The following is a 24,319-nucleotide window of genomic DNA, read 5'->3' as shown; positions in this document are numbered from 1 at the left end:
CTCCCCTAACTCTTCCCTGGACCTACGATGCTCTGTCCGCTTCGACCGCTCCAATCAACGCTACCGCTTCGCCCGTCACTCAATTTCCAGACCTCAAGCCGGTTCTCCGTTAGTCCAAAGCTGGCGAACATCTTTTGAAATCTCTTTAAGTTATCTTAGCGTTACACTCTACCGTTCTCGGTCTTTACTGGTCGACCTTCATGTCAGCCGAAGTCGGCATAGGAGATGTAGAGATTCCGATGCTCCCTATGCCCAGAATCTGCGCTTTTCCCACACCCCTTTTCTTTACACTTGTCCCATTTACGTATCAACACACTGTCTTTACCGATGAATTTATTATTTGATTTCAGTCACTCGTTCAATACAAAAGGAGCATATCTTAGAATAAGGGAATCGCGTAGAACAGCTGGGATTTCCCTCTGAACTACTCAATCTAAACGCTTTTCCACTATGTTGATCCCCAGTCTGTGCAACTCGCTTAGAATTGAGACGGGTAGTTGTATTTATCTTGCGGTCCTTACATCTACCTCTTGCCTGAATTGCTGTACTATACCCATCGCATGTACTGTAAACATGCCTTATGTCATTCCTGTAAATTCCCTCTGCATCCACCGCTCCGATCCCCCTTAGATGACAAGATTGAGGAGAGAGGGGCTGGTGTACACCCGGACAATGAAAGTCTCTGCTGTGTACCTGCTGTGTTTTCCGGCCTGTTTCACCATGGAAACGGCGGCGATTGCGACGAAGAAGCAAGCGCTTTGGCTATCTGACTCGGCTCGGAACCGTTCGCGTGGTGAAGGGCCGGCACTTGCGTAGCATCATCCAGCATGCCCCCGCCCGTCCGAGTTCCAAAAGAAGCATGCGAGCGTGGCAGCCATCCAGACAGGTGAGCTCGCACGTGCGGTACGTGTCTTGGTTTCACGGCGGCCGTTGTCGCGCATTGTCTTACTCACTGCACTGAACCCAAACGCTTGTTCCTTGCCCGTGTGACACAATAACACCCGACGGCGGGTTCCTCTTTTCTCTCTTTCTCCTTTCCCTCCTTCACAACGAACGCCCACGCAGCCACGTACCCGGAGCAGCAAGCCCAAGTCGTCTGCGGCACCCGCGACAGCCGCCGCAACCACGCACCGCAACTGGCCCGACCCGGCCCGGCCGGCATCGTCATCGTCCCCTTCATCGGCGCGGCGCGCGGCTCCAGAAGCCGCGCCCTCCACGACGCGACCGCACCACCATCGCCGGGTGGGCGCCTGCATCTTGCCCTATTGCGCGCGCCGGGATGGTGGGGGGCGGATGCAAAAATGATGTGCCCGAATTCTTCCACCCCGTGCGATCGTGCGGGGGCAGGAGAAAATAAAATAGAGGTGTCGTCGCTACCTTTCGCTTGCTTGTCGCCTTCGTCATCACTATCGATATGGTTGGCAGGCGCAGGCGTCTTAGGCTTGCCGGAGCCCGCTTGAGGGGCAGCCTGACCAAGCTTTGGGGTGGAAGGTGTCGTCGGCATTGTGGTGATTTGCAAATGGTGGTGACGGTGGGGAGACGCGGCGCGCTAAAGAAAACAAAAGAAACTGTGTAACCCTATCTATCGTTGGCTATCCGGTTTTCAAGAAGTCCGGTTTAGCCGCCGTACGTTACTACCCGTGGGCACACGCGAATGCGCAAAAAAAGGGGAATGACGGGTTCTCAGGTAGGTAGAAGTGACTTCCTCGCGAGCGATCGTCCTGCCCGCACGCGTTAGGCCGTTAGTACTCCAAGCTTTTCGGCTTAGCGTGTACCATTAAAGTGAAACTCAAACGAATCAATCATCTACGAAGAGAATGAAAGAAGTTGCTATACCTCTCTTTAGCTTGCCTTGTTCTCTTTATTTGTTGGAAACATCACGAGAGGCCGCATACAAATGCGCAAGCAAACATCAACGAAGCCTTTATTAAGTCCCCTGCTGTGTTAGCGAAGGCTTATTCCTCTGCGTACTACAGCTTCTCACCGCCATAGTCTGGCGGTCGCACTAGAAGCGGGACAGCCTCCAGTACGTTTGACAGCTCGTGTCCATTCCACAACGCCATTTTCAACTAACTCATTCGTCAAATCCGTGCGACACGAAACCCCTTTTTAATTCGAGTTCCCGGACGTCAAGATTGGAATATTAACTTTGAACATCCCAACACACCTCAACAATATGACTGAAACTTGCCACGATAACAACGAAGTCTTAGCATACTCTAACATGAGCTCTCCTCTATCGTCCCCGGTTACGAGCACCGCGACCTGCCCGCGCCCGATGCTGACGGAAGACACGAAAGTCAACATCCAGATCGGAGAGCGTAGATTTACCACAACGCGCGAAACGTTAGTCGGAGGAAGCGACTACTTCGCTGCACGCTTCTCCGGAAACTAGAACGACGCCGAGCCAGATGGATCGTACTTCGTCGATGGAGATCCCGACTTGTTTGTCCACATACTGCGATTTCTTCGGTCTGGAACGCTCCCATTATTCTATGACAAGCATCGGGGCCACGACTATTCGCTCTACGCCGCACTCCTCGCCGAAGCTCAATACTTTCAGATCCCTCCACTTGTGGACTGGCTGCGCGAGCGGAAATACCTTGGTCGCGTCATGACGTACCGGGAAGCTTCATTGGTGGCTAGTGTGAGAGATCTCGCCCTGGCTACTGAGTCCTGGGAGGACGTCGAGTACCATTATAGTTGGAGGAATGAGAAAGTTTACGTATGCCCACGCGGCATAGATGTACATGCGGGGAGACCAGAAAGCTGTGGACAAGCTTGTCAAAGAGCGCGACGCAACGGAGAGTATAAGTACGAAGACAAACCCGTTTTAAACGTTTTGGTAATTCGGAAGAAGATAGTCTTGGTAAATTAGCTCCTCAAAATCATCATTTGCTATCGGTTTTCCAAGCATAGGATCCAAATACTATTTTCTCTACCTACCACTTCAGTTTGATGCTGATCCCACGAGACGGCAATTTCTGGTATAGCTCGGAAATACCGACAGGATGTGGCAGCCGGAATTGTCCTGTATACTAGGTCAACCGCGGCAATCCACACTTCTAACGTGGTAGCGCTGCTCTGCTAACAGCTCTCCAAGTTGGTTGGTGGAGAGCGGAGATGGCCTTCACGTCTCGATGAAGCTTGAATAGATTCGGAACGGCGTCGACCTCCCGTCGATTATTCTAGCATGTTGTTGCTGTTCGTCACTCCTGGGCGGGGCAGCGCTGCTTGGATCCGACTCATCCGGGACCGTGGTTACCAGCCACATTGTTCCAAACTCACCTCCGCCTACCATCTCTACCTCAACATTCGTCTCTGGTCCAGACCTCGTGCCTGGTCGAGCTCCTTGCGAAGTCCTCGGCCACTGGAAGCTTCGACCACTCACCTGAGACTGCGGACCGGGACTGCTGTTCGCCCACCTGGACTTGATGATGTCTTTCCACTGGGTACCTGATTGTGAATGGCCACGGCGTGCCACTGGATCATCGTTGATGACCCTTTGCGGAAGGCTCTCCCCGCTACTTTACTCACACTCGAGCCTTCCGTCCCCGTAGTAGTAGAATTAGTCGACCGACTGCGCCGCCCCGCTTCCTGCGTCGATTTTGCGCGCACGCCCGAGATGGCCATGGGGCAAACGACGTCTGTATCTGCCATTGAAAAGCGAGACGCGTGCACTAAGCGTTACGAATCGCTGCATTCTTTTTGATTTCTCTAATCAAGCATCCAGTCGTGCGGGCCATCGTCCTGGTTCTCGTTCCTCTACATCTGTTAATGGTCATTTGCACACGTGCGCTGCGGAATATGCTTAGCAGTGTATAGAGAAGTACATGATCATTTCGGAGCTATTTGACACTACTTGGGCGCTTTGGGCTTCTCCTCAAGTGCCGGTAGTCCATCGCAGCCTTCGGGAGCGGGGCCTTGCAATGGGTTTTCCACGACGCACGTCGAGCTGAGAGCACAACAACAGCCCACTATTCAGTTCCATGGGCAAAGTAGTGCCGGACAGTCATGACACTTCCGTTGAACACCCCCGGCGCCGCAAAGTCTATTTCATTGAGCCAGTTGTACTTGGGAGACTCCGTCTCCACGCGACTGTTCCACCATGTTAGAAAACGAACAATAGCACGCACTAAAACACTTTAGACTTACACAATACCCTTCTGGGTTTTGCGGAGAGTAGCGCCACCCGTATGCTTCACGTACGCCCAGTAGCCGTCGTCCAGCTTCACGACATAGTAGATTTCTAGAAGCGCATTCTTGTTAGTGGAGGGCCCACGCTGCATCGCAGAATTATGAGGGTACGAACGCAGTTCAAGATAATTGGTTCCCGGAGGGATGATGCCGTCGTCTGTGGCACGAACAATCTCGCCGAATTGCCGCCCCTCCGTGTCGTACCAGTAGCCCCTGGTAACAAATTGGATCAGCTGCACGCCGGTCGTAAAGAGTATCCAAGACTTACTCCCGACCCCAGATGCTGATACGAGTGCCCGAGTGGGTCGCGACCGTGTGATTCTACGGCAACGATGGTGAGTAAATCGTTCGTTTGACATTGGCAGGGCTCGCGTACGTTATCCAGGTCCCAGTCAATGGTGGCCGTAAAGGCCGCTCTCAATTCAGGAAGCGGCAAGGAAGCCTCGGCCCATTCGAGACTCTGTTTTGAGGGTGTCGACAAAGGCGAGGGATCGGGAGTCGGGACAGCAAATGCGCCGAGGCCACAAGCAAGGAGGATAGGACCGACGATTGAGAAGAGCATGCTGTTGGAACAGAGAAGTAATGGCGAGATGTATTAGATATCTACGAAGCTGTCTACGCCTTTATACTTTTTCGCGGTCCGTATACACTTCTCATGGCGTTTACTTGGCACGGCAAGCAGATTCGAGTCCAATAGACGTCTCTGACATACTCAGTTTCATCCGGCTGTTGTCGGAGATTGCCAAGCTATGTCTGAGATTCACGCAAGTCAAGCTGACTTCGTACATAATGCTCCAGTTTACATACGATTCATGTGCACCTACCGTAAAGGTTTAGCGTAGACCGTGCACGTTCCCCGCACGTTCTTTCGGTTTACTCCGTTGCATATCTTTTCCTAGCGCAATAAATCGCATAATATGTCGTGGGATTACGCCTTACGGGCTCATCCGATGCGTACCGGCTAGGCACTATGGTTTAAGGCAACCATCCCCACACTACCTTAAATCTTATGTTAAACCTATTGCCTTCCACTATCCTCCTTTTTTTTAATACTACTCAGGCTTAGATGTCATCCCAGTAACACACTTGGCTTTCCATTTTGGTAACGACGCTGGACGTAGAGGTAGAGCTTACTACTTTATCTTCAGGAAGAGGTACGAGCAGAGTGGGGTGATAGTCAGCTGACAGTGTTAACGGGGCCGGATGTACCCGGGTCGTCGTTGTACTTTCCACAGCCCCCATCGGTTCCATTCGTACCGCGATTCGCCAACTCCACTTCCGAGTTCGCGGGTTTGATGTGCACAAGGTATGCTTCTCCACTTATGCGCCGCACGCGCTGCAAGGCTGCCAGCGCGACTTCCTTAGTCTCTCCCGGGTCGTTTAGCGGTTCTTGAGTTCCCCCGGCTCTGGCTTCTGGGCATGCTGCATGTTCCCTGACTCTAGTTCTCGGGCTCCCAACTTTGCATCCCGGTTCTAGCTACCATTGCTGAGGTTTTTGGCTCGGGAGTGTGGGGTTGGAATTGCATCGCTCGCGAATAAAAGCTATGCAACAGCCACCCAATCTACGATAAGTCATGGAGCTTGGCGGTAACGAATCTGCCGCGCTATTGAGCGACACTGACCCCGCCTTTGACATCCCCGCGCCGCGCAAGCTCGCCGCCCACTAACTGCGCGGCATGACGTCGCGGCAAAGAGGCTGCCGGTACCTCGTTTTCTATAAAGGTCTTCAGCTCATCCGCCGTCCCCTCCAGACACCGGTACACGTGCTTCTCGACATACTCATCCCGCCCCTCCTGCATCGCTGCGTGGCAGTGGTCATATTTTGCGTGTGGCGCGGTCGGCTAGGACAATGGTGGCGGCGTGCTCGCGTTATAGGTGAGGCTCGACGGTATGGATGCGGTCGTGAGTTAACTGGGCCATGTCTATGGCTAGTGCCGCTGCTGCCGCTGTAGTGTCGGTGGTGGCAGTCGCAGCGGCGGTTGGGTTGCGCGGAGTTCAGCTTTATTATGCGGGCTGTCTAAGCCGCCAAAACGGCTGGACCGAAAAGGTTAGAGGCAGGATCGGCGGCGGAAGAAGACGGTCTCGAAGAGAGCTTCGTAGTGTTGTAATATAAGCGTTGCAGAAGTAGATGACTTAGTAATCGAGGAGCAGTGGTCCTTCCTACCGCTTCTCATGCCACTCCTCCACTAGGAGTACAAATTCATCTGTTTTACCCCTTAATTCAACAATACATAGGCCTCGCGCTTAGTATATTGTCGATCATTTGCTAGATTTTCTTTTGTGCAGCTTACACGCATAATCCACCGAGTCGTATACGTAAGCCTGATTACAGATCAACGGATGCGTTGGCAGTTTCGATTGAGCTGCAAACGAGCATCCTCCTCTCTCTTCGTAAGCCGCTTCGAATGCTTTCTTTGTTCATTACTGGCCATTGTTTATCTCAGGAAAATCTCGTTAATCTTATACAAAGTGGCTATGCTTGTAGTGTTAAAGACAGATTATATATGTACAAGTCGAGCAGGAGTTAAGAAACACCGACGAATACATTGCTCGTATATAAATGCCACCCATCTGGTTGGAAAAACGAAGGACAGAACCCACATCATCCAACCACGGATCATGTTTTCTACTCAGGCTTCTGAACAGGGCGGTAGCTCACGGTCTGCGACCCTCTATGGAACGCCGTGGTACATGCGGGACCCAACTCTTAAGCGTCAGCCGGGCAATGACCCACGTGTCGGCATGGTCGCCGCCAACCGGTTTACGGTTGATCCCTCGCGTTGCGAGAACTGCGAGTTCCACGAAGAGCATGCGCACAGGCTTAAATGGAAAGCTCGCAACATGTTGCATGCAAGCCAGGGCCTTTTCAATAGCATGAAGCTGGCTGAGCAGAGAAGCGCCGAGCTTCTTGCGGAGAATGCGGAGCTCAAGGCTAAGCTTGCCGCGGCTGAAGATGCCAAGGAGCATTCTCAACGCCTCTTGAAGGAAGCGCTTGACTCGAGGCACGCCACTGAAGATGCTTGAGCAGCAACAGTGAGTGCTTTGTGCAGACAATACGCAGTGCCACGAAGAAAGCACCAGTCCCCGGCGTGGGAAAATCAAGATACATAGCAGCTCGTCGCATGGGAGTAGCTTCTAAGCAGATGAGTGTTAGTGGAGGTAGGGTCAGGCAAGTACAAGGTGCCGTTTGGATTGTCTTAGATCTCATGTAGTAAAAACACTCGAGCATTAGTTCTAAAAAATGATTGTTCCTTGACGTGCAGAAGCAGTATGTGAAATATAGCACAGGTAATTAACCGACTAGCCTAGGGATATGTCTCTACAGTACTATGGGCTGGACTGCGCAGGGAGAGGGAGAGCTTCGGTCGAATCCCGCGGAAGGAGAGGTCAATCTTGCGGGCAGCTGGAACCTGGAAAGCTCACTGTTCGCGCCGCGGCAGATGCCCCATCCCCCAGCAATCCTGCCAAATCGCCAGGCACCATTGGCCCCAGCATTTCCTCTAATCACTAGTCAATCATTCCACTGTGCAATGCGTAGCGCCGCCGCCACAGAAGTTGCTTCCGTTATCAGCAGCACATTCTCAACCCTCATGACTTTGCCGTCCGTGGGACAGGGCTTCCAGTCAACCAATTTCGTGAAATCGATTCAGGTTGACCAATTTTCAGATTGGCCGAATGCCGTACCGTAAGAATCGTCCGGTACAAAGTCTCGTACCCCATTCGGCACCCGTAATTACTTGGCGCCAGTTGCTTCCGAATTCGCTCTCCCAGATCTTCGCAATCTCTTCGGCCACTTCCTCACTGACGTCACGCCAGTCGTCACTCTTCGTTTCCCGGCTGTGCCTTGAGAGCGTTGTGATATCGAAGCGGTGTCCAGCCCAGACGCCCCTTTTGATGTTTCCGTCTTCGCCGTCCAACCAAATGCGTGAGCTCTCCGAGGTCCAGCAGATGCGTGACAAGACGACTTCCCCGAACCCGATGAAGTCGATGTCAGGCCCGTGGATGTGCTCCGGTTCCAGCGCAATGGCTTCTGACCGTACGAATTCCTTTGTTGTCAAGTTCCGAAGGATCCAGGGCTCGTCTTTGGGGTAGAACGAGGAGGGCTTCGGATAAGCTTCCTCCAGCACTGCTGATCTGCATGACCCAACTTGCTCTATGTACCTCAGGTCGTCATCCACGAGCTGGCCAAGTAGCGTACAGGGGAGAAAGATGCTGGGGCGGGTGAAGTCTTCGCCAAGCTCACTTAGATCGATCGGGTTCCCATCTTCATCGAGGTTCTTGTCGTCGGCACACATACCAGGAGGAAAGTCTCCAGGGTCCAGGTTGGCGCCCACGGCGAGAATGCGATGACTTGCCCAAGGGCCCAAGAATGACATGAAGTAGGCTCGGATGCGTCCCTGGCCGAGGTACCAGAAATACCGATTTGACATGCAAAGGCTGAAGGCGTCGACGATATCGAGGTGGTCGAAGATGAGGTCATGCAATTCGGTTGGGAGGTCCTGAATTGCAGTCCGCTTGCGCCTAGGACACGAAATTTCGGGCTCGCTGTCTCGTTCCACCCTAGGCTTCTTGCACTTTCTGGCAGGCTGCTCCCGCATAGCCTCTCTTTTGCGCTTCACAGGCTGAGAACCAAGGCATCGCTGGGGTTTGTTGGACCAAAGACTTGAGAGACGATCAGCCATAAGCTTTCCCAAATTCGAGACTATGGACCCACCTTGAGGGTGCAGGCGAGACTGGCACGGCAAGTAGGTCCACAAGCGCCGCCGCTGCACCTTGAAAGAAAAGCTCGTGAAGCCATCCATGATAGTTTGCAACCTCCCCCAGGCCAGGAGCCATCATCATGAAGATCTGCCCCCCCATCTTCGAGATGGCGTGTCGAGTAACGTGCGGCAGAAGGCAATGGTGAGGTGTTGCGGCAGAGGTGGATGCGCGACGAGAGCGCGTTGGTGTGTGGAGCAGATGGAAGCTGTCAAGGATCAGCGGAAAGTCCGTCCGGGTGTGACGGGAGCGACGCGCCCGCCCGCTCTACCTAGAGTTTATCCGGCTTAGCGTCACGCCGGCAGGCTGGCCCGAGGCTGCACCGGAACAGCCCCGAAGATTCCGCGCTTAGCGGCCGGCTCGCCGCGCTGTGGTTGGCTCTGGATGAACGATCAAGAGCTCGGCTTCGACCCAACCATATCGGAAGACGACGATGGCACCAAGTACCTGGAGATTCAGCGGAGCGGCAGGTTGGAGCGCATCCGACTCCAGAGAACCATGAACAGGCAGCGCGTCATCGTCGGTCGGGCGACCACGTGTTGGGAGGGATGGATTGAGGGTGACAGCGATGACAACAGCGACGGTGACAGTGACGGCTCCCCCCAACGAGTCGTCGTGAAGGACTCGTGGGAATACGAAGACCGCCCGGAAGAAGGCCCGCTGCTGGAAGAAGCCACCGCTGCCGGTGTCGACCACATAGCGCGTCATTACCACCACGAGACGGTACACGTGGGAGGGATCCCGGACGACGTCATCGGCAACGTTCGCAAAGAGCTTGGTCCTAGAGGGCAACGCGACTTCAAGTCTTACGACTCGCCAGTAACCGCCATCCTTACTAGCAGCTCCAGTCAACAGCCGAGTAGTGGTGGTAGCCGAGGTAGCAACAAATCGCTGAAAAGGTCCTCGGACCAAGCGACGATGCTGCCGCCTTTAAAGCGGCCGCGTAATCGACCGCCGAACCGGGTCCATCGCCGCCTGGTCATGCAGGACGTTGGAAAGGACCTCTACCATGCCAGCAGTCTTAGAGCTATGTTGACGGGACTTCTCGGTGGTCTTAAAGGGCACGAATCCTTGGTGGCGAAGGCCGGCATTCTTCACCGCGATATCTCCATCGGTAACGTGATGTTGAACGGCGCGGAGGACGATGGCTTTTTAATTGACCTCGACCTGGCCATCAAAATGGACCGCGAGGAGGCTTCCGGAGCTCCGAGCAAAACAGGCACCAAGGTCTTCATGGCCATAGGCCCTCTGTACGGCGAGCCCCACCTTGGTGTGCACGATAAAGAGTCGTTTTTCTGGTTACTGTTCTGGATCGGTGTTCACTGGAACGGGCCCGAGGAAGGTGTTGGCAGGTCAGATGCGTACGGCGCGTGGAACGGCGAACCAACAGAGCAGCTCGGGATGGTGAAGTATTCCTTGGCGACTGAGGTACACAAGTTCATCCAGCGACTGGAAGTAGCCTTTACTCCGTTTTGTCGGCCGCTGATCCCCTTTATGGAGGAGCTACGCGCCGTCGTCTTTCCCGATAAGGACAGGCGGATGGTCGAGGATCCAGAGCTACACGAACAGATGGTGTCAGTGCTGGAGAAGGCGAAGGATAGCGTGTGATTTGGGGCAGTCCAATACCATATTAATACAGGGCGGATTCCATAGTCCGTAGTTTCATAAGAATCGGAGACCGAGCAGCCAAACCGCCGAGGCTCCAGGTATCCCGTGCTCCTCGTGCATGAGCGGTAAACGTGGGACAGTGCAACGACGACCCCACCGCCTCCGGGGCCGCCTCTCCCGACGCTCCCTCTCATCCTGGCCGCCGGTGCCAGCTGGCACCTGTATTTCATCAAGATGGACGACAGCGGCAACGTCACCATGTTCGACTACAATCGGCCGCTTGGCGACACGGCCAGTTTGATGGGCATATACAAGCTACTTTGCTGAATCCGCGCGCTTGGTGGTTGGACGGGCTCGCGTTTGCGCCCGTGGTTTGATGAGTTGGCTGTGGCCGAAAAATGGCAGACCTGCGCCTCTCCAGCGTCGCGATCGAATACGCCCCCCTGGAGAAGAACAGCGATTGGGAGCGGTTTGGCGTCATTTAGATAAACCGAGACGTACTCTACGATGATCAGTTGCCAATCCCTCCTTTTTGGGGAATCTATGAGCCTTAGGGGTTACTACTTCGCTATTAATTGCGTCGCCTTCGCCGACGACGAGAACAGCATGAATTTTTCTTTTTTCTTAAGATTATAATCTGCTCCGCCAGTGAGTCACTGCTTATATCGACTACGGCGGGTGACAAAAGAGATTGCCCACCCAGATCTGCCTTATAGAATTATTCTACATAGGATAGATAGTTGAAAACAGGGTCTGAACGTAAATACGCGTGTTTAATGCTTATGTTTATATCCGGATCTTGTATTCAACTACCTATCCCATGTAGAATCTTTCTACAAGGAGATCCGGGTGGGCAATCTTATTTGTGACGGGGTGTCCGAAAAGCGGTTAGCGGCACGTGCTATTACGTAAGGCTTAAGTCTTCACCGCCTACTATGCAAGAAAATTTTCTTTTCTTAAGGGCGGCGTCTTGTGATACGACAACTAAATTGGATACTGATTGCAACCAACAAAAAACGCAGAAACCAACATCAGGCGCTCGCACGGAAGCACTATCCTAGGATCTAACATGGCCTCCTCCGACTCATCAGTCCTGGCCACTCAGAGGCATTTCAAAGATCTCAAGTTCAACTTCGCCACGATCCCGACGTCGCTTACAGAGACCTGCGACCCTGAGGGCGACATCCGCCTTACCGCTCCTTTGACTATTCTCGGTGTCAAGCAGCAAAAGACCTTCATCGTCTCTTCAAAGGCCATGCGGCTGGCTTGCAAGGCATGGAACAAGATGCTGGCACCGGACAGCCCCTTCCTGGAGGCCAAGGAGGTCGGCCATGGCAAGCTATCCTTCCCGGAAGATGATGCAGCGCCGTTAGCGACGCTACTGCACATAGCACACCTGAACTTCGACAAGGTGTCCTCTTACACATCCTTTCAACCGCTTCTCGATCTCGCAGTTCTCACGGATAAGTACGGCGCTACTAAGCTTGTACGGCCGTGGATCAAGACTTGGATCGCCAATGTGCAGCATATGCTACTAGTACCCGCGTATGAAGAGTGGCTGTGGATTGCCTGGGAGTTTGGCCAGACTACATCGTTTCAAAAGCTGGCAATCCATCTAGTCCAGGAGGTGAAACTGACCGCGGATGGCCAATGCGTGACGCAGAAGGGGAGAATCCTTGATCCATCAGCGGACAGCTGCCACCTACCTCCAGATATCATCGGTACGTCTACCATTCGCACGGTCGCGACCGCAATAGCTTATCCGTTCGCCAGAAAGCATCATGGAGATCCGACTGAACGTAATTCAAAGTCTCTTCGACATATACCAAAGCTCTATCGCCAAGTTTACCGGCGCCCGGGCTGCTAATGACAAGGGAACCCTCTGTCTCAATATTTACGGAGACTTTGATGCCCGCCGAAAATGTGACGCTCTCACGTTTGGATCACTTACACTCTCACTACGCCAGGCCGGATTGAGCGTTGAGAGTAGTTGGGTAAACAACGATGACTGTAGCGTCAGAGAGCTTTCGCAGAAGCGTCTGGGCATCCAACTGTTCAAGTGTCAAGACAATGCCCATAGATTTGAGTGCGCAAACTCATCCCTTGAAACGGAACTACAACAATCGGTTCAGAAGGTGATGGCCAGTATTCCCTCCCCCGTTAAAGACTCGCACATCCGTCACCTTCAACGTCAGTTTGAGGCGTGTGGTGTAGCTTAAATGTGAAGAACCCGCTGCCCGACAGGACACCTGGAACCAAAGAAGTCGCCTATCCCTTGTACCAGGCACATACGCATAGCAACACTGCCGGTCCGCGTCTTGAAACGGCCAAACCCCTCACACCTGCCTTAACCGGAGGTTCCTCTCCACCGAGAGGCCGTCCATCTCTCCCAAATCGATTACTTCATCATCCACGGTGCGTAATCAACTACATCAACTGCCAAACTATGTCAGTCAGCACGTCAGCACCCTCGCAACGAAAACGTCCCTCAGGCGCAGCCGCTCGCCCTCCGACCAACAAGGCGGCCGGCCCTCCCTCGCAGCCTCCGCATCGGCGCCGCGCCGCGGCAGCACCCAGAACCCACAAAGTCCTCCAGGACATGGGGCACGGTCACACCACACCGCTCTCTCGCCGGACCCACCCAACGAGGTCGGTTCGGCCACGTCGGCAAGCAGCCGGCGCGGATCCAGCTGCTGATGGTTATCAGCGGCGGCGGCCGCTTAGGGCCGTGCAAGTAGAGCAGCGCTCGGCACCACTGGGAGCGACTGGCGGCGACGTTGGCGGCCAGCGTCTTGCCTCAAGGCCGCTACGCTCAGCGGTCGTCGTCATTGTCACGCCGGTCGAAGAGCTGGGATCGCTGTGGTTGGGGGCGGGCGATCTGCTGAGATGAATTGGATTGCGTCTCAGGACCCCGCGGCGACGTTTGGGGGCTTTGCTGTTACTGCTCAATGGATTGGTTGTGCGGGTGAAGATTGCGCGACTTTCTCGTCTCGTCCGCCGCTTTGAGCCCCGGAATTTCCATCTGCGGGGCATCTGTAGCTCGAGCAACCAGTGTGGATAATCTGCATTCGAATTTGCTGTTCCGTTTCTTCTCAAGCTCTAACTGTCTATCGTTCCACCACGGCTTCCCCCTTTTCCCTTTCGATTTGCAGCTTCAAGGCAGCAATCGGCTCCTCCTGGCTCCTCTACGCCTCCTCTTACTTCTTGCGGGGACTGAGCTCCGATAGTGTCTCCTCTATCCGCTCCTCCCTCTTTCTCTCTTCCGCTTCCAGTTTAGCTAATGCCTCCTTCTCTTCGATCTTTTGTCTTGCATCAGCTCCCATCATGTTAGTCATGCGTCTCTCCCTCTCCCTTAAAAGCCGCGCGTGCGACGTGTGCAAAGGCCCCGTGAGGGACGACTTTACCCGGCTCGGTGCCGCCGCGCGCGCTGCGGCCGAAGCGGCGGAGGGGGGCGCGGATGGCGGCGGCGTGGAGGCAGCCGTGGCAGCGTATGAGCGGCAGAGGGATGTGTGCGTTGCGAGGGTGCTGACGTTGTCGGGCGGCGAGGGGAGATGAGGGTGGAGAAGAGGAGGATGAGGCCGTGGATGGGGGGCTGTGCTGGATTTTTTGGAGTGTGTGGCAGGCGGTTGGAGTTGGTGTGCTTTGGATGGATCGTGACCTGGTGTGATACGCATGACGGCTTTTCTTGTTTTCTTTCGAGCGCGATACCCCCAGATACCCGGCATTCTCATAGATGGATACATTATTTTCGTACAATTGTCTGCCCATGTCGTCGTCCTTGGCCACGCTGCCGACGTTGTGATGCGCCGTATTGACGTAGCAACCGAGCAATTACAGTCTTCGGTCATCAGCCCACGGATATTCCAATGACCCTAAGCCAATCCTTGACCTGCGACGACAGAAATTCCAAAACTGTCATTGTGGCACCGTGACGCCGAGGACGGCGTGTAGCAGCTGGCCTCTGCAAGGGAACTTCCTTTCCGTGATCCATCCGAGACTGATTTCGAGTCTTCTGATGACCTTCTTCCTCCAATTCTTCTCTCCGACATGTCTCTTCCAGAAGCTGCAGCTCCGACATCACTACGCGTCCAACACTTGTCTGTGGTAGTCGCATAGTATGCAGCTCTCTTTGAATAGCGAGAAGGGATGGCCTGGGAGCAGACATGAATATTTCGATGATGCACTACCCGGAGTGCTGAGTTCCATCAAAACGAGCACAACGCGCTCCCCCGCCAACCATATCCGCCCAAAAGCGATCACGGAGGTCCTTTTCTCGGGCGTAAGCATCGGGATTTGTTCGTTCTAGAACATTGTTCCACATGCTGGTTGCAAGAACAATGCGGGGGAAGAAACCTCGGCCACAGAGCTCCTAGAGGATCTTGACGTTTCTGTAAGCGCTGCCGGTCATGCGCTTGTCGGTGATCCTGTGCAGGTACACGACACCGGCCATCGGCCTTCGGCATCCGACACACTTGGCTATTGAGGCCAGACTGTGAAGGTCTGTCTGCCCTGTGTCATCGAAACCTGGAGTTTCGATAAGAGTGACCTTGGAGTGCTCGTATTGAAAGGTCCACAATTGACATTCGTTGGTGTCTACTCAGAGGGCAAAGTCAGTAAGGCTACAAGTGTGGTTCCGGTGCTTTCTTACAGTTTTCCGGATCGGGCTGGACCCCGGAGACAGAAGAGGCGAAACTGGACTTTCCGGTCCCAACAGCTCCTAGTAAGAGAATTGAAATGTGTTCGTGCGGCTTCTGGCTTGTCCTGTATACTACATGAGCCTTGGTGGTGATGGGTAGTACTTGGTTATCGAGAGCGCACATCTGATCCCTTGTATTCTGAGAGACCAAGTCTTGGCGTTGTGCTCCCTGCTCGTTATGCGTTGGCGGATTGGGCAGTGTCTATTCGGACGATGCTGGCTCCGGGAAAGACTCGTAAGATCTAGCCATGATAGAGTTAAAAGCTCTATTAAGCCTATTTCCGGGTGTTCGTGTGTCGACAGCTTCCACCTCGAGGTCTGTGGGGTTCTTCATTCTCACAGATGCAACGTCTCCGAAGAAACTGATGGAAGACGGTTGTAAAATACCTTTACGATTGGCCTAATAAAACCTAGTAAGGTATCACCACAGTTTTTGTACCTGTCGGGATCCCGGAGAAGTATTGGTGAGTATTGAAATCTTATGGGACCTAGAACATAAAGGGACTTAGAATACGGTCTGCGAACGTCTCTTAGTTACTAGCACGCCACATTGGAAATAGAAATCTCAACTAAATGCTGTTGAGAAGTGCCGAGTGTTATTAGTGAGAGGGGGATTTTACCATGGACACCGCCGTTGAAATCGACCACCAAGTGGTATTTAAGCGTCACATCAGTTGCCCGGACCTTTTCCCTTACATCATTTGCTAAAGAGGCCGATCAAAGATGACGCGAACCCTTAAACAGACACCAAAACATCTAATCGCCGTTCTAGGAGTCACTAGAGCGGGAAAGACGACCTTCATTTCCCGAGCAACCGGAAGAAATAACCTGGTTATCGGCCACTCCCTTAATTCATATAGATAACGTGTTCGAGAACGAGTATCAGTATTAACCTCTTATTCCAGGCACGAAAGATGTAGCTTCCTACAATGCGTACGTAGATGGTGAACTTGTACAGTTGATCGACACACCGGGGTTCGATGACACCTATCGGAGCGACACGGAAATCCTGGAGCTCCTGGCGAGCTGGCTACATAGGAACTACTACGAGGGTGTCGTGCTGACCGGGGCCATCCTCCTGCAGCCCATTAACGCCAACCGCATCCGAGGAAGCGAGAGGCGGCGGCTACGGCTCTTCGAGAAGATTTGCGGTCCCAATTCCTACTCCAAAATTATCATTGCAACGACCATGTGGGACGAGATCAACTGTAATGCGATAGTCTCCCAGAGAATTCAGGATCGGGTGGTGTCGAAAGATTGCTGGGGTACAATGGCCGCGGGAGGTGCGCGTGTGGAGCGCCATGACAACAACGCGGATTCAGCACGCCGGATCACTTCAATGCTATGCCGGCGGTCCGGGCCGATGCAGTTGCTGATGCAGGAAGAGCTTGCACACAGCGGTGGCGCGCTGGCTAATACTTCTGCAGGCCGTCAACTGTATAGCGAGCTCGACGATAGGTGCAAGCGCTTACTTGCGGATCTAGATGCCCTCCGTCAAGACCAGAAGACAAAGGATGAAATGATTATGGAGCTCGCTGAAGAAAAGGAGGGTTTAATTTCGGAGCTTAAACGTACTTAAGATGACAAAGAACGGCTGGAAAAGCGAAGAGTAAGTGCATGCGTATCTACTTCCCCACGCGTCTGTTTAGCTTTTATCCTTGATACTTTCATTGTGTCAAGCTCAATATTGCGGTCAGAATACGTTTACACCTACTTCTCCTGGTATTTTCCAACTGCTGCTAACATCATAAAGTGGTGGATGTGTACAGTACAATAAAATGTTCAGGCTGCTTGTGCAGGGAAAAACAGGCTCTTCATTTCGATCGATTTCGTTTCGTTTTTCTCTTTCCAACCGCCAAATATACTTCCACCAATATCCCTATTCTTGCAATGTAAGTCTCCACTTCCTCTCTCTTGCTACTCCCCATCCATCGTTCCACCGCCCTTCTTCTAACAACTTATCCAGCACCGCTACCCATATCTTATCTAACTGCATCTACGACACAGTCGATAGATGGCGATTTAGGACTCTTATCGACGCCAAACGACCTGGTAGTCTAGTTCTATTTATCTCGCTTACGGCGGCTGCTAGCGTAGACGGTGTCGTAGAAGTCCGGGTCTGTAATGTGGATCTCGTCGGGGTTGATGCGGACAATAGGGCCTTAGAAGAGTTAGTGCCGATTGTCGAGCCTCAGCGCATGCACATTACCGTGTTCCTTGTGTAGACGGCTAATCTTAAAGGTGTACTCGGGTTTTGTAACAACATCGTACTAGAATTTATACCTGCGGCTATATTAGGCCCCTCTTTCTCCTCCGGCAGCTGTTCGTCCCACGTTCTCCAATTATTTACGGTCCTAGTGCGCGGATTTCTCATCGATTAAAACAGGCAATACTCCGAGCTTTAATATTCAAAGTCATTACCATCCACGCTAAAAACCAAATCATTTTCGGTGATGCTTGGTGATGTCATCTCCTGACAACCGTGTCACATTCTGACCGCCACGTCTCATTCTGGCAGCGCGTTATGCTTCGCCGACGCGGCCACGCTGCACAGCCACATCCGCTCGCCGCTCGACGATTTCTTCCGCAAGAAGAAGTGGCGGGTTGCGGAAGGCGGGGGCCGCCACCACGGCTTCGAGTACGACGCGCGGTTGCCGCCGTGGATCGCGTTCGCGTCGCTGCGGCGCGCGCATGGCTGGCCCGACGGCGCGCCCGAGCTGCGGGCGGTGCACGCCGAGTACGGGGCCGCGCTGGTGCGCCAGCTGAACGTGGCGTTTGGCTGGGCCGGCCTCCACCTTTTCGAGGTGGAGAGCTGGCGGATGCTGTGCAGGGCGGTGGGCGTGGCCGAGGGGGCGCTGCCGCGGGACGTGAAGGAGTGTCGCGACCTGCTGAGGGGCATGCGCGTCAACCTGGCCGATTTGGCGTACTGGGCACGGTGGGAGGGCTGGTGGGTGCCGGGATGGAGGGCGATGCCGTATTTTCGGAAATCGAAGGAGTTCAACAGGTACTCGAAGGCTGCTTGGAAGGCGTTTCCGAGGGAGTACCTGGAGGTGCTGGAGCGCGACGACTGGAACCGCCATGCCAGCAATGCGGTTGTCGGCCATTTGCTCGCGTCCATGTTGAGGCCTTTTCACCTATATCCCGACTTTGGACTGCATTGCGGTTTCGCAACACAGCCTCCGCCTTCCGAAAGGGGAGAACAGAGTCAGTCGTCTCGTCGAAAAAAAGGTATGGGAGTAAGAGAGGAGTACATTGTGCAGGCATTGCTGTTATATACGCGCCGACTTATTGGACTTCTCTCGCTGCGTAGAATCATTCACGACGGTGAAGTGCACATTGACTAGAAACATTACTGGAGAATGACCCTAATTACTCATACATCTACAAGCAAAAGTCCCAAGACGGCCGTACTAAAAGACAACGCCGTGCAAATGGCGTTTGAACAAACACGCCTTGGTCCGCTGTTAGAAGTGGATATTCCTTCGGGGGGCGAGGATATATGACTCGCGAACTTTCGCCAGAGACCGGCCTTAGTCGCAGTAGAGATCCGAGCTAGCATCGAATCTGCAGCGGTTGCCATCGTATACGGTGTACAGCTGAGGAGAGGAACGACCAAGTCAGCAAGCGCTCACGCCATGCGAACCCGAAAAGATGGCACACGAGGGAAGAACTTACGTTGACGCTACCGCCGTCGCCGCGCGACCAGAAAGCGTTGTTGCCCGTCATGTAGAAGCAATCGTAGCTGCAATAATCGATCCGCGTCAGCGTTTGCCCTTGCTCATTGCCAAACTCATGCGTAGGCACTCACTCCGTCTTCAGCGGTCCAGACGACACCTCTTGGTCCCGGAGGCCCTTCATGCCGGTCGGCACCCTGAGGTCGTATCCCTTGTTGTAGCAGATGGCGGCGGGGGCCTCCTGCCTGTTCGGGTTACGGTCCCACATTCCCTGGACGACGGCCTTGACGAAAGCTTCGCGCTTCTGTTACACATGTCAGAGCCGGTGCTGAGGGCGGTTGTGTCTGAGGGAGAGGGCTGCTGACCTTGTTCCAGTTGTTGATGCCCTTGACGGCGTCGATGGCGCCTTGGACGGCGTAGCCGATGGCTTGGCCGTACTGCGCGTTGCTGATCTGGCTGCCAGTGGTACCCTGCGGCACGGGGCTGGCCTGGACGCCGGCCATGAGGGAGGCGACAACGACTGGGAGGAGACGCATGTTGAGTGAATGAGGGAGATAAAGGATGGACTGTTTGAATGAACGACTGTGCGATGTTTGGTCTGTATTTTGATGCGGATACGGGTGCACTTATAGTGCTGCACACGCTCAGCCCTCAGCGACCATCTCGACAAGCTGTGATGCTTCCCCGGAACCCCCGGATATCCGTTAGCCGTAGTGGAGAAAGAAGGTTCGTGTTCGGCTACGGATGGAGTCGCTATCCCGAGTGCCTGACAGTGTTGTTTGCACTACTTGCCGAGCTCAAGCAATAGAAGGAGCGAAAGCGACAATACATTTCCAGAAGGACGATGGGAGCAATACCAAGGCGGCGCTACGTGCATAGCTCAGGCACTGGCGCCGAGCCTATCGAAATTGTCAATGCGTCACCCAATGACTGGCCTCGGCGGGTGCGGCTGAATCATCTATAAGACGTCGAACACGAGATGCGATCAGCCCTATCGGCCCTACAAGCCACAACGACGTCGCAACGGCGGAGAAAAAAGCCTTGAGCTCCCCCCCATCTGGTATTTCTCAGAATGCTCCGAGAGATCCGGTGAAACGGTCCAGATGCGCGACCGTGACGAAGCATCATCATCTCGCGATACGACTGATGATGAGATGGCGTTAAGCCACGAGATCAGTCCTCTAGATTGAACCTGTCAAAGTAAGCTTAAGTGCCTCATCAACTATATAGTCCGTCCGCGGCTCAACGTTTCGCTTGTCTCCTTCCAGCAACACCCTACTCGAGCATTTAACCACTTCACCTTTGTCCACCCATTACCATCACACTCGTTGAAGATGAAGCTCACCACTCTTTTTGGAACAATTGCGCTGTACGGACCTTCCAGTTCGTATCTCTTGGCTGAGCTTCCGCTAAAGATTTCCACGCAGGCTCAATGCAGGCGCAGTCCTGGCCGACCTCCACAACTTCTGCGGCTGCGGCCACCGCACCGGGAGCAACGCCGTGCAGGACGCTTACGTACGTCTCCCAGAAGAACGGCAACGCATCTTTCCCGCTGACTCGTAAGCACAGTGGGACTTCTACGAGGACGCGACCAAGTACGCATGCGCGCGGTACAGGAACAGGAACACCGGCAACAAGCAGTGGGACAAGTGCCCGGATTGTAAGTGTCAACCCTTCTTTTCCGCGGTCAAGAGACAGCAGCTGACTGTGTGTGAATGAACAGGCCAGATGGATACGCAGGACTTTGACGGACACGTCAACATACCCGCGTGCTTCTCCGTTGGATGGCACATGGGCGGTGACGAGTTCGACTACTACTGCGGGCTCAAGGGTCTCCAGGGCTACTGCAAGAGCATTAGTTAAACGGCAAAGTAGCTGTGTTCTGTTACGTGTAATAGCAGTATATTTTTTTCACGTCGCAACCGACTCCCATGCTTTTCCTAGCGTGTGCATGTTGCTTCGTGGGGACCGGCGGTGTAGAAGTGGAGCCAATGGTCGCTACAGGAGGACAGTCGACGCGGTGTAAGAGTGAAAGGAGCCGTCTTGTTTCTGTCGCAGTCGTAGAAAATCCCAATAAATGGCAAGCGGTCTATGTAAAAATGTTTTCAGTCCACCACATCGAATGTAACTGGCCCGTTCACCTGTCTGATGCGGGCGATGCCGTTACCCCTCGGTTCCGACTCCCACCTCTTGGCTTTCTCCTGTTCCGTCCCTTTCAACAGCTCCTCCTTCCTCCCCCATTTCCACGCAAACCCCACAGCCTGATCCGACAGCTTGGCCGAGTACCGCCTCCCGACCACCAAGTCATCCAGCCCACCGGGCGGTCCGGGAGCGCTCGAGTCACGCAGCGCGTACTCGAAGCGCCACGGCGGGCCGCCGGGCCAAAGCTCGACGAACATGTCGTCGGCGGGGAAGCCGGGCGGCGAAGGGTCGAGGCCGCAATGAAACCGTGCATCGAATTCGGGCTCCTCGCCCGTTTCGGCGTCGACGCAGTGCACGAGCTGGTCGATGCAGTTGAGCTGGCGCATGTCGAACCAGGTGCCCGCGATCTTGATCGTGAGAGGCGTTTTGCTGTCGTTGTTTCCGTCATCGCCATCGCCGTTGGCCGACGAGGAAGCGGGAAGGAAGAAGCTCACAACGAATTTAAAGGGTGGCTTGCCGGAGCGGTGGCACACGGCGGGCTCGACGCTAAATACGGCAGACAGGGTGGGAGGGGCTGGGTCGTCGTAAACGGTGAAACTCAGGACGTCGGCTGCGCGACCGACGGGAAGTGGATTCTTTTCGGAGGAGTCATTGTCGTAGTAGTACCATGCTTCGCCGCCAGATGGAGAGAAACGCACGGTGTACGTTTTGGACGGCTGTAGGAGGTCCTTCCAGATGTTCGCTGTGGTGTCGATGTCGAGGCCGACGCGGAGCTGGTGATCGCCGGGATTCTCTTTCGGCGGTATGGCTATGCAGCCCACTGGCGCCGACTCGGTTGGGAAGGCAACGGGCTCCTGTGTGTCCTGGTCGACGAGTTGAAAGAGACCGGCGCGGAGAGCGGCGGCGAGGTCGACCCTCCGTGTTGTCGCGTCGAGGGCAGTGCAGGCGAAGGTGAGGGTGCGCTCGGCGTCGAGTGTTGTTACCTTGAAGAGGTTCAGGCCTTGCATGGTCCGCCGATTCAGCTGCATCATGTCATGGCCCCAGGTGTTGCCCTGGAGTAGAGTGAGCGACAGAAGGGCATCTCCACTGTGAGACGCCATGGTAGTGCGAGGCGGGGGGTCGGCGGCCAGAATCAGCAGCCGAATGCTGGGGCATGCGCGTGTTTTAAGTGTGGCAGCTGGAAAAGTGGCTGCTGCCTCGGGTGGGTGGCGCGGCTGGAGAGTAGGTGGGGTCCAAGTTGGTTGACGTCACTGCACGGCCACCCCCGACCGACCACAACTGAAGGAACCAACAAGGCACCCCGTCTGTTTCAGCTCTGCAACTTCCGACTCCGACCGGCACATGCCATTCGGGGTCCCCCAGAGTATGCATGTCGGCGACTCGGCTCCGTCCCCGCATCAAACCAACTTCAGCTGTCCCCACAAATCACTTCAGCTCTATTCTCGAAACGCTGTTTCGCTGGGGCTCATAGAGTAGCTGTAAAAACAATTGTTGCTTCTTGCATTCGGACGGAGGAACCGAGCATGCACCACGGACCACCAGCAACAATGCATCCACACGGCGGAAGCAGGCCGTCTTTGGTGCGAGTACTGCGTGGATGTCAAGAGTATGCATCATCTTCAATAGAATACTTATACCCTCCATTATCACAGTCAAGCCAAACAATTCAAACCACCGCACTCCAGCACTTCTCACCTCAGACGTAATCAACAATCCGACCACCACACCCATCCTCACTCCAGAACCAGCGCTGCCTTTCGTTTCGCCATGACTTTCCTAAAGTCTCTTGTCTTCGGCGGTCTTTCCCTGCTCCAGCTTACTCAAGCCGTCCCCTTCCATTTTCCGAGCAGCACCAACTGCACCAACACTACCCACCTCGAGGCCCGCAGTCTGTTCCAATTGGATGACGGCCATTTGTCCACCGGCATCGAAAAGCGCAAGCTGTTCAACGTCGATCAAATCACGGATGGGGACAGGAAGCAACAGCTTACGCAGGGCTTGAAGGACGCAGTCGAAATCGCCAAGGTGACGCTCGATAAGATGGGCAAGGACAGGCACGCCGACAAGATCCAGGCATGGTTTGGCGAAGGCGACGGCTACTTCGAAATCGTCGAGCAGGTGTTCAAGAACTTTGTCGGAGAAAACCACGACCACGAGGGTGCTGATGTGCTCGGCGACGTCATTGTCCATGTCGACGACTACAACAACGACCTGGGCGCCCCATTTTGTTCCATCGTCAAGCCCGACCCCGATCGGCCCGAGGGCAAGAGGGGCACGGCATATTACAAGAAGAAGGACGGCAAGCCTGGCATGCACTTCTGCGACAAGTACTACGAACGCCAGAACGCCGAAGCCTATCTCGACAACAAGTGTGCCGGAATTCCCACCAAGATGGACACCGACCACATCGGCCGCGCTTTCCAAGGCGCAAACGTCCTGCACGAGTTCATGCACTACCCCAAGGTACGTACTCGATCCTTCCCTCCAGTACAAACTAAAGCTGATTTTTCATCCGCAGGTCGGCAAGGAAGCCACTGGCGTACAGATCACCGACATTGCCTACGGCGCGTGGAACTGCTACAACGCCAAAAACAACGCGGATCTCCAGGCTCAAATGGCAGAGAAAGGGCTTAAGCTTATCCACAACGCCGACACCTATGTCTACTACGCCATGCAGATCTACCTCGAACATGTTTGCGACCGCAAGTTCGAGTTTCCCGATTCCAGTGACAACTAAATTCGGAATTAAGACAGGGCACTGGGGAATGGGACCTTGCAGCAGCCAACTTTCATTACATGGGTCTCGGGTTTCATCTTTTACCACGGCAGATGGGCACGGGTTTGGCGTTTTATTTCCACCGCTGCTATGGCGCATCGGCGGGGGACACACTGTTTTTGTAGAAACGGCTAGAAATTGAGAATTGCCTCTTTTGAAGCACACTTGCCTGTTGTCGAGCTTGTTATCATCGCGAAAGGCATTAGCGGAACTTAGCGGGGTTCACTCCTCCCCTCCGTCCCCCTTGCTTACAATGAGCCACTTCAGCTACGCGAAAGTTCTTGGGCATCGATCATTCCGCCAGCGCAAGCCAGGACGGGGTTGGTTAGATGCTCCTTCAGCATTGTCTTAAGCAGCTTCACCTCCTCCTTTCGGAAGAACTACCATCTGTAGCTCTTGATGATTGCAGGGAGCGCTGAGCATGTTCGGGACAGTACTTCACAACATACACCGCGAAACAATCCCAAA

At 54.2% G+C, this 24,319-nt stretch overlaps 9 protein-coding genes across 9 annotated transcripts; 5 read left to right on the top strand and 4 right to left on the bottom strand.

The window, feature by feature from the left end:
- Window positions 1-3,977: 3,977 nt before the first annotated feature.
- On the bottom strand, window positions 3,978-4,759 carry SLS55_010357 (uncharacterized protein; the record flags this gene model as incomplete). Its single annotated transcript, XM_066781741.1, has 4 exons — window positions 3,978-4,098; window positions 4,156-4,410; window positions 4,466-4,518; window positions 4,574-4,759. The coding sequence occupies 4 exons, from the start codon at window positions 4,757-4,759 to the stop codon at window positions 3,978-3,980; spliced, it is 615 nt and encodes a 204-aa protein (XP_066628024.1).
- Window positions 4,760-6,816: 2,057 nt separating this feature from the next.
- SLS55_010356 (uncharacterized protein) lies at window positions 6,817-7,221 on the top strand (the record flags this gene model as incomplete). Its single annotated transcript, XM_066781740.1, has 1 exon — window positions 6,817-7,221. The coding sequence occupies one exon, from the start codon at window positions 6,817-6,819 to the stop codon at window positions 7,219-7,221; it is 405 nt and encodes a 134-aa protein (XP_066628023.1).
- A 638-nt stretch (window positions 7,222-7,859) lies between these two features.
- Window positions 7,860-8,795, bottom strand: SLS55_010355 (uncharacterized protein; the record flags this gene model as incomplete). Its single annotated transcript, XM_066781739.1, has 1 exon — window positions 7,860-8,795. One exon carries the CDS (start codon window positions 8,793-8,795, stop codon window positions 7,860-7,862), a length of 936 nt encoding a protein of 311 aa, XP_066628022.1.
- A 544-nt stretch (window positions 8,796-9,339) lies between these two features.
- SLS55_010354 (uncharacterized protein) lies at window positions 9,340-10,563 on the top strand (the record flags this gene model as incomplete). Its single annotated transcript, XM_066781738.1, has 1 exon — window positions 9,340-10,563. One exon carries the CDS (start codon window positions 9,340-9,342, stop codon window positions 10,561-10,563), a length of 1,224 nt encoding a protein of 407 aa, XP_066628021.1.
- Window positions 10,564-11,632: 1,069 nt separating this feature from the next.
- Window positions 11,633-12,782, top strand: SLS55_010353 (uncharacterized protein; the record flags this gene model as incomplete). The annotated part of the gene is made up of 2 exons (XM_066781737.1): window positions 11,633-12,284; window positions 12,337-12,782. The coding sequence occupies 2 exons, from the start codon at window positions 11,633-11,635 to the stop codon at window positions 12,780-12,782; spliced, it is 1,098 nt and encodes a 365-aa protein (XP_066628020.1).
- Window positions 12,783-18,789: 6,007 nt separating this feature from the next.
- On the bottom strand, window positions 18,790-19,469 carry SLS55_010352 (uncharacterized protein; the record flags this gene model as incomplete). The annotated part of the gene is made up of 4 exons (XM_066781736.1): window positions 18,790-18,855; window positions 18,935-19,001; window positions 19,068-19,237; window positions 19,299-19,469. 4 exons carry the CDS (start codon window positions 19,467-19,469, stop codon window positions 18,790-18,792), a joined length of 474 nt encoding a protein of 157 aa, XP_066628019.1.
- Window positions 19,470-20,267: 798 nt separating this feature from the next.
- SLS55_010351 (uncharacterized protein) lies at window positions 20,268-20,796 on the top strand (the record flags this gene model as incomplete). The annotated part of the gene is made up of 4 exons (XM_066781735.1): window positions 20,268-20,316; window positions 20,378-20,448; window positions 20,503-20,593; window positions 20,657-20,796. 4 exons carry the CDS (start codon window positions 20,268-20,270, stop codon window positions 20,794-20,796), a joined length of 351 nt encoding a protein of 116 aa, XP_066628018.1.
- A 242-nt stretch (window positions 20,797-21,038) lies between these two features.
- SLS55_010350 (uncharacterized protein) lies at window positions 21,039-22,175 on the bottom strand (the record flags this gene model as incomplete). The annotated part of the gene is made up of 1 exon (XM_066781734.1): window positions 21,039-22,175. The coding sequence occupies one exon, from the start codon at window positions 22,173-22,175 to the stop codon at window positions 21,039-21,041; it is 1,137 nt and encodes a 378-aa protein (XP_066628017.1).
- Window positions 22,176-22,842: 667 nt separating this feature from the next.
- Window positions 22,843-23,812, top strand: SLS55_010349 (uncharacterized protein; the record flags this gene model as incomplete). Its single annotated transcript, XM_066781733.1, has 2 exons — window positions 22,843-23,538; window positions 23,594-23,812. 2 exons carry the CDS (start codon window positions 22,843-22,845, stop codon window positions 23,810-23,812), a joined length of 915 nt encoding a protein of 304 aa, XP_066628016.1.
- Between the last annotated feature and the right edge of the window lie 507 nt (window positions 23,813-24,319).

Source organism: Diplodia seriata, assembly GCF_021436955.1.
Source record: "Diplodia seriata strain FDS-637 chromosome Unknown scaffold_12, whole genome shotgun sequence".
Lineage (NCBI taxonomy): Eukaryota > Fungi > Ascomycota > Dothideomycetes > Botryosphaeriales > Botryosphaeriaceae > Diplodia > Diplodia seriata.
Note: the sequence above shows the minus strand (reverse complement) of the source record. Positions and strands in the feature narration are given on the sequence as shown.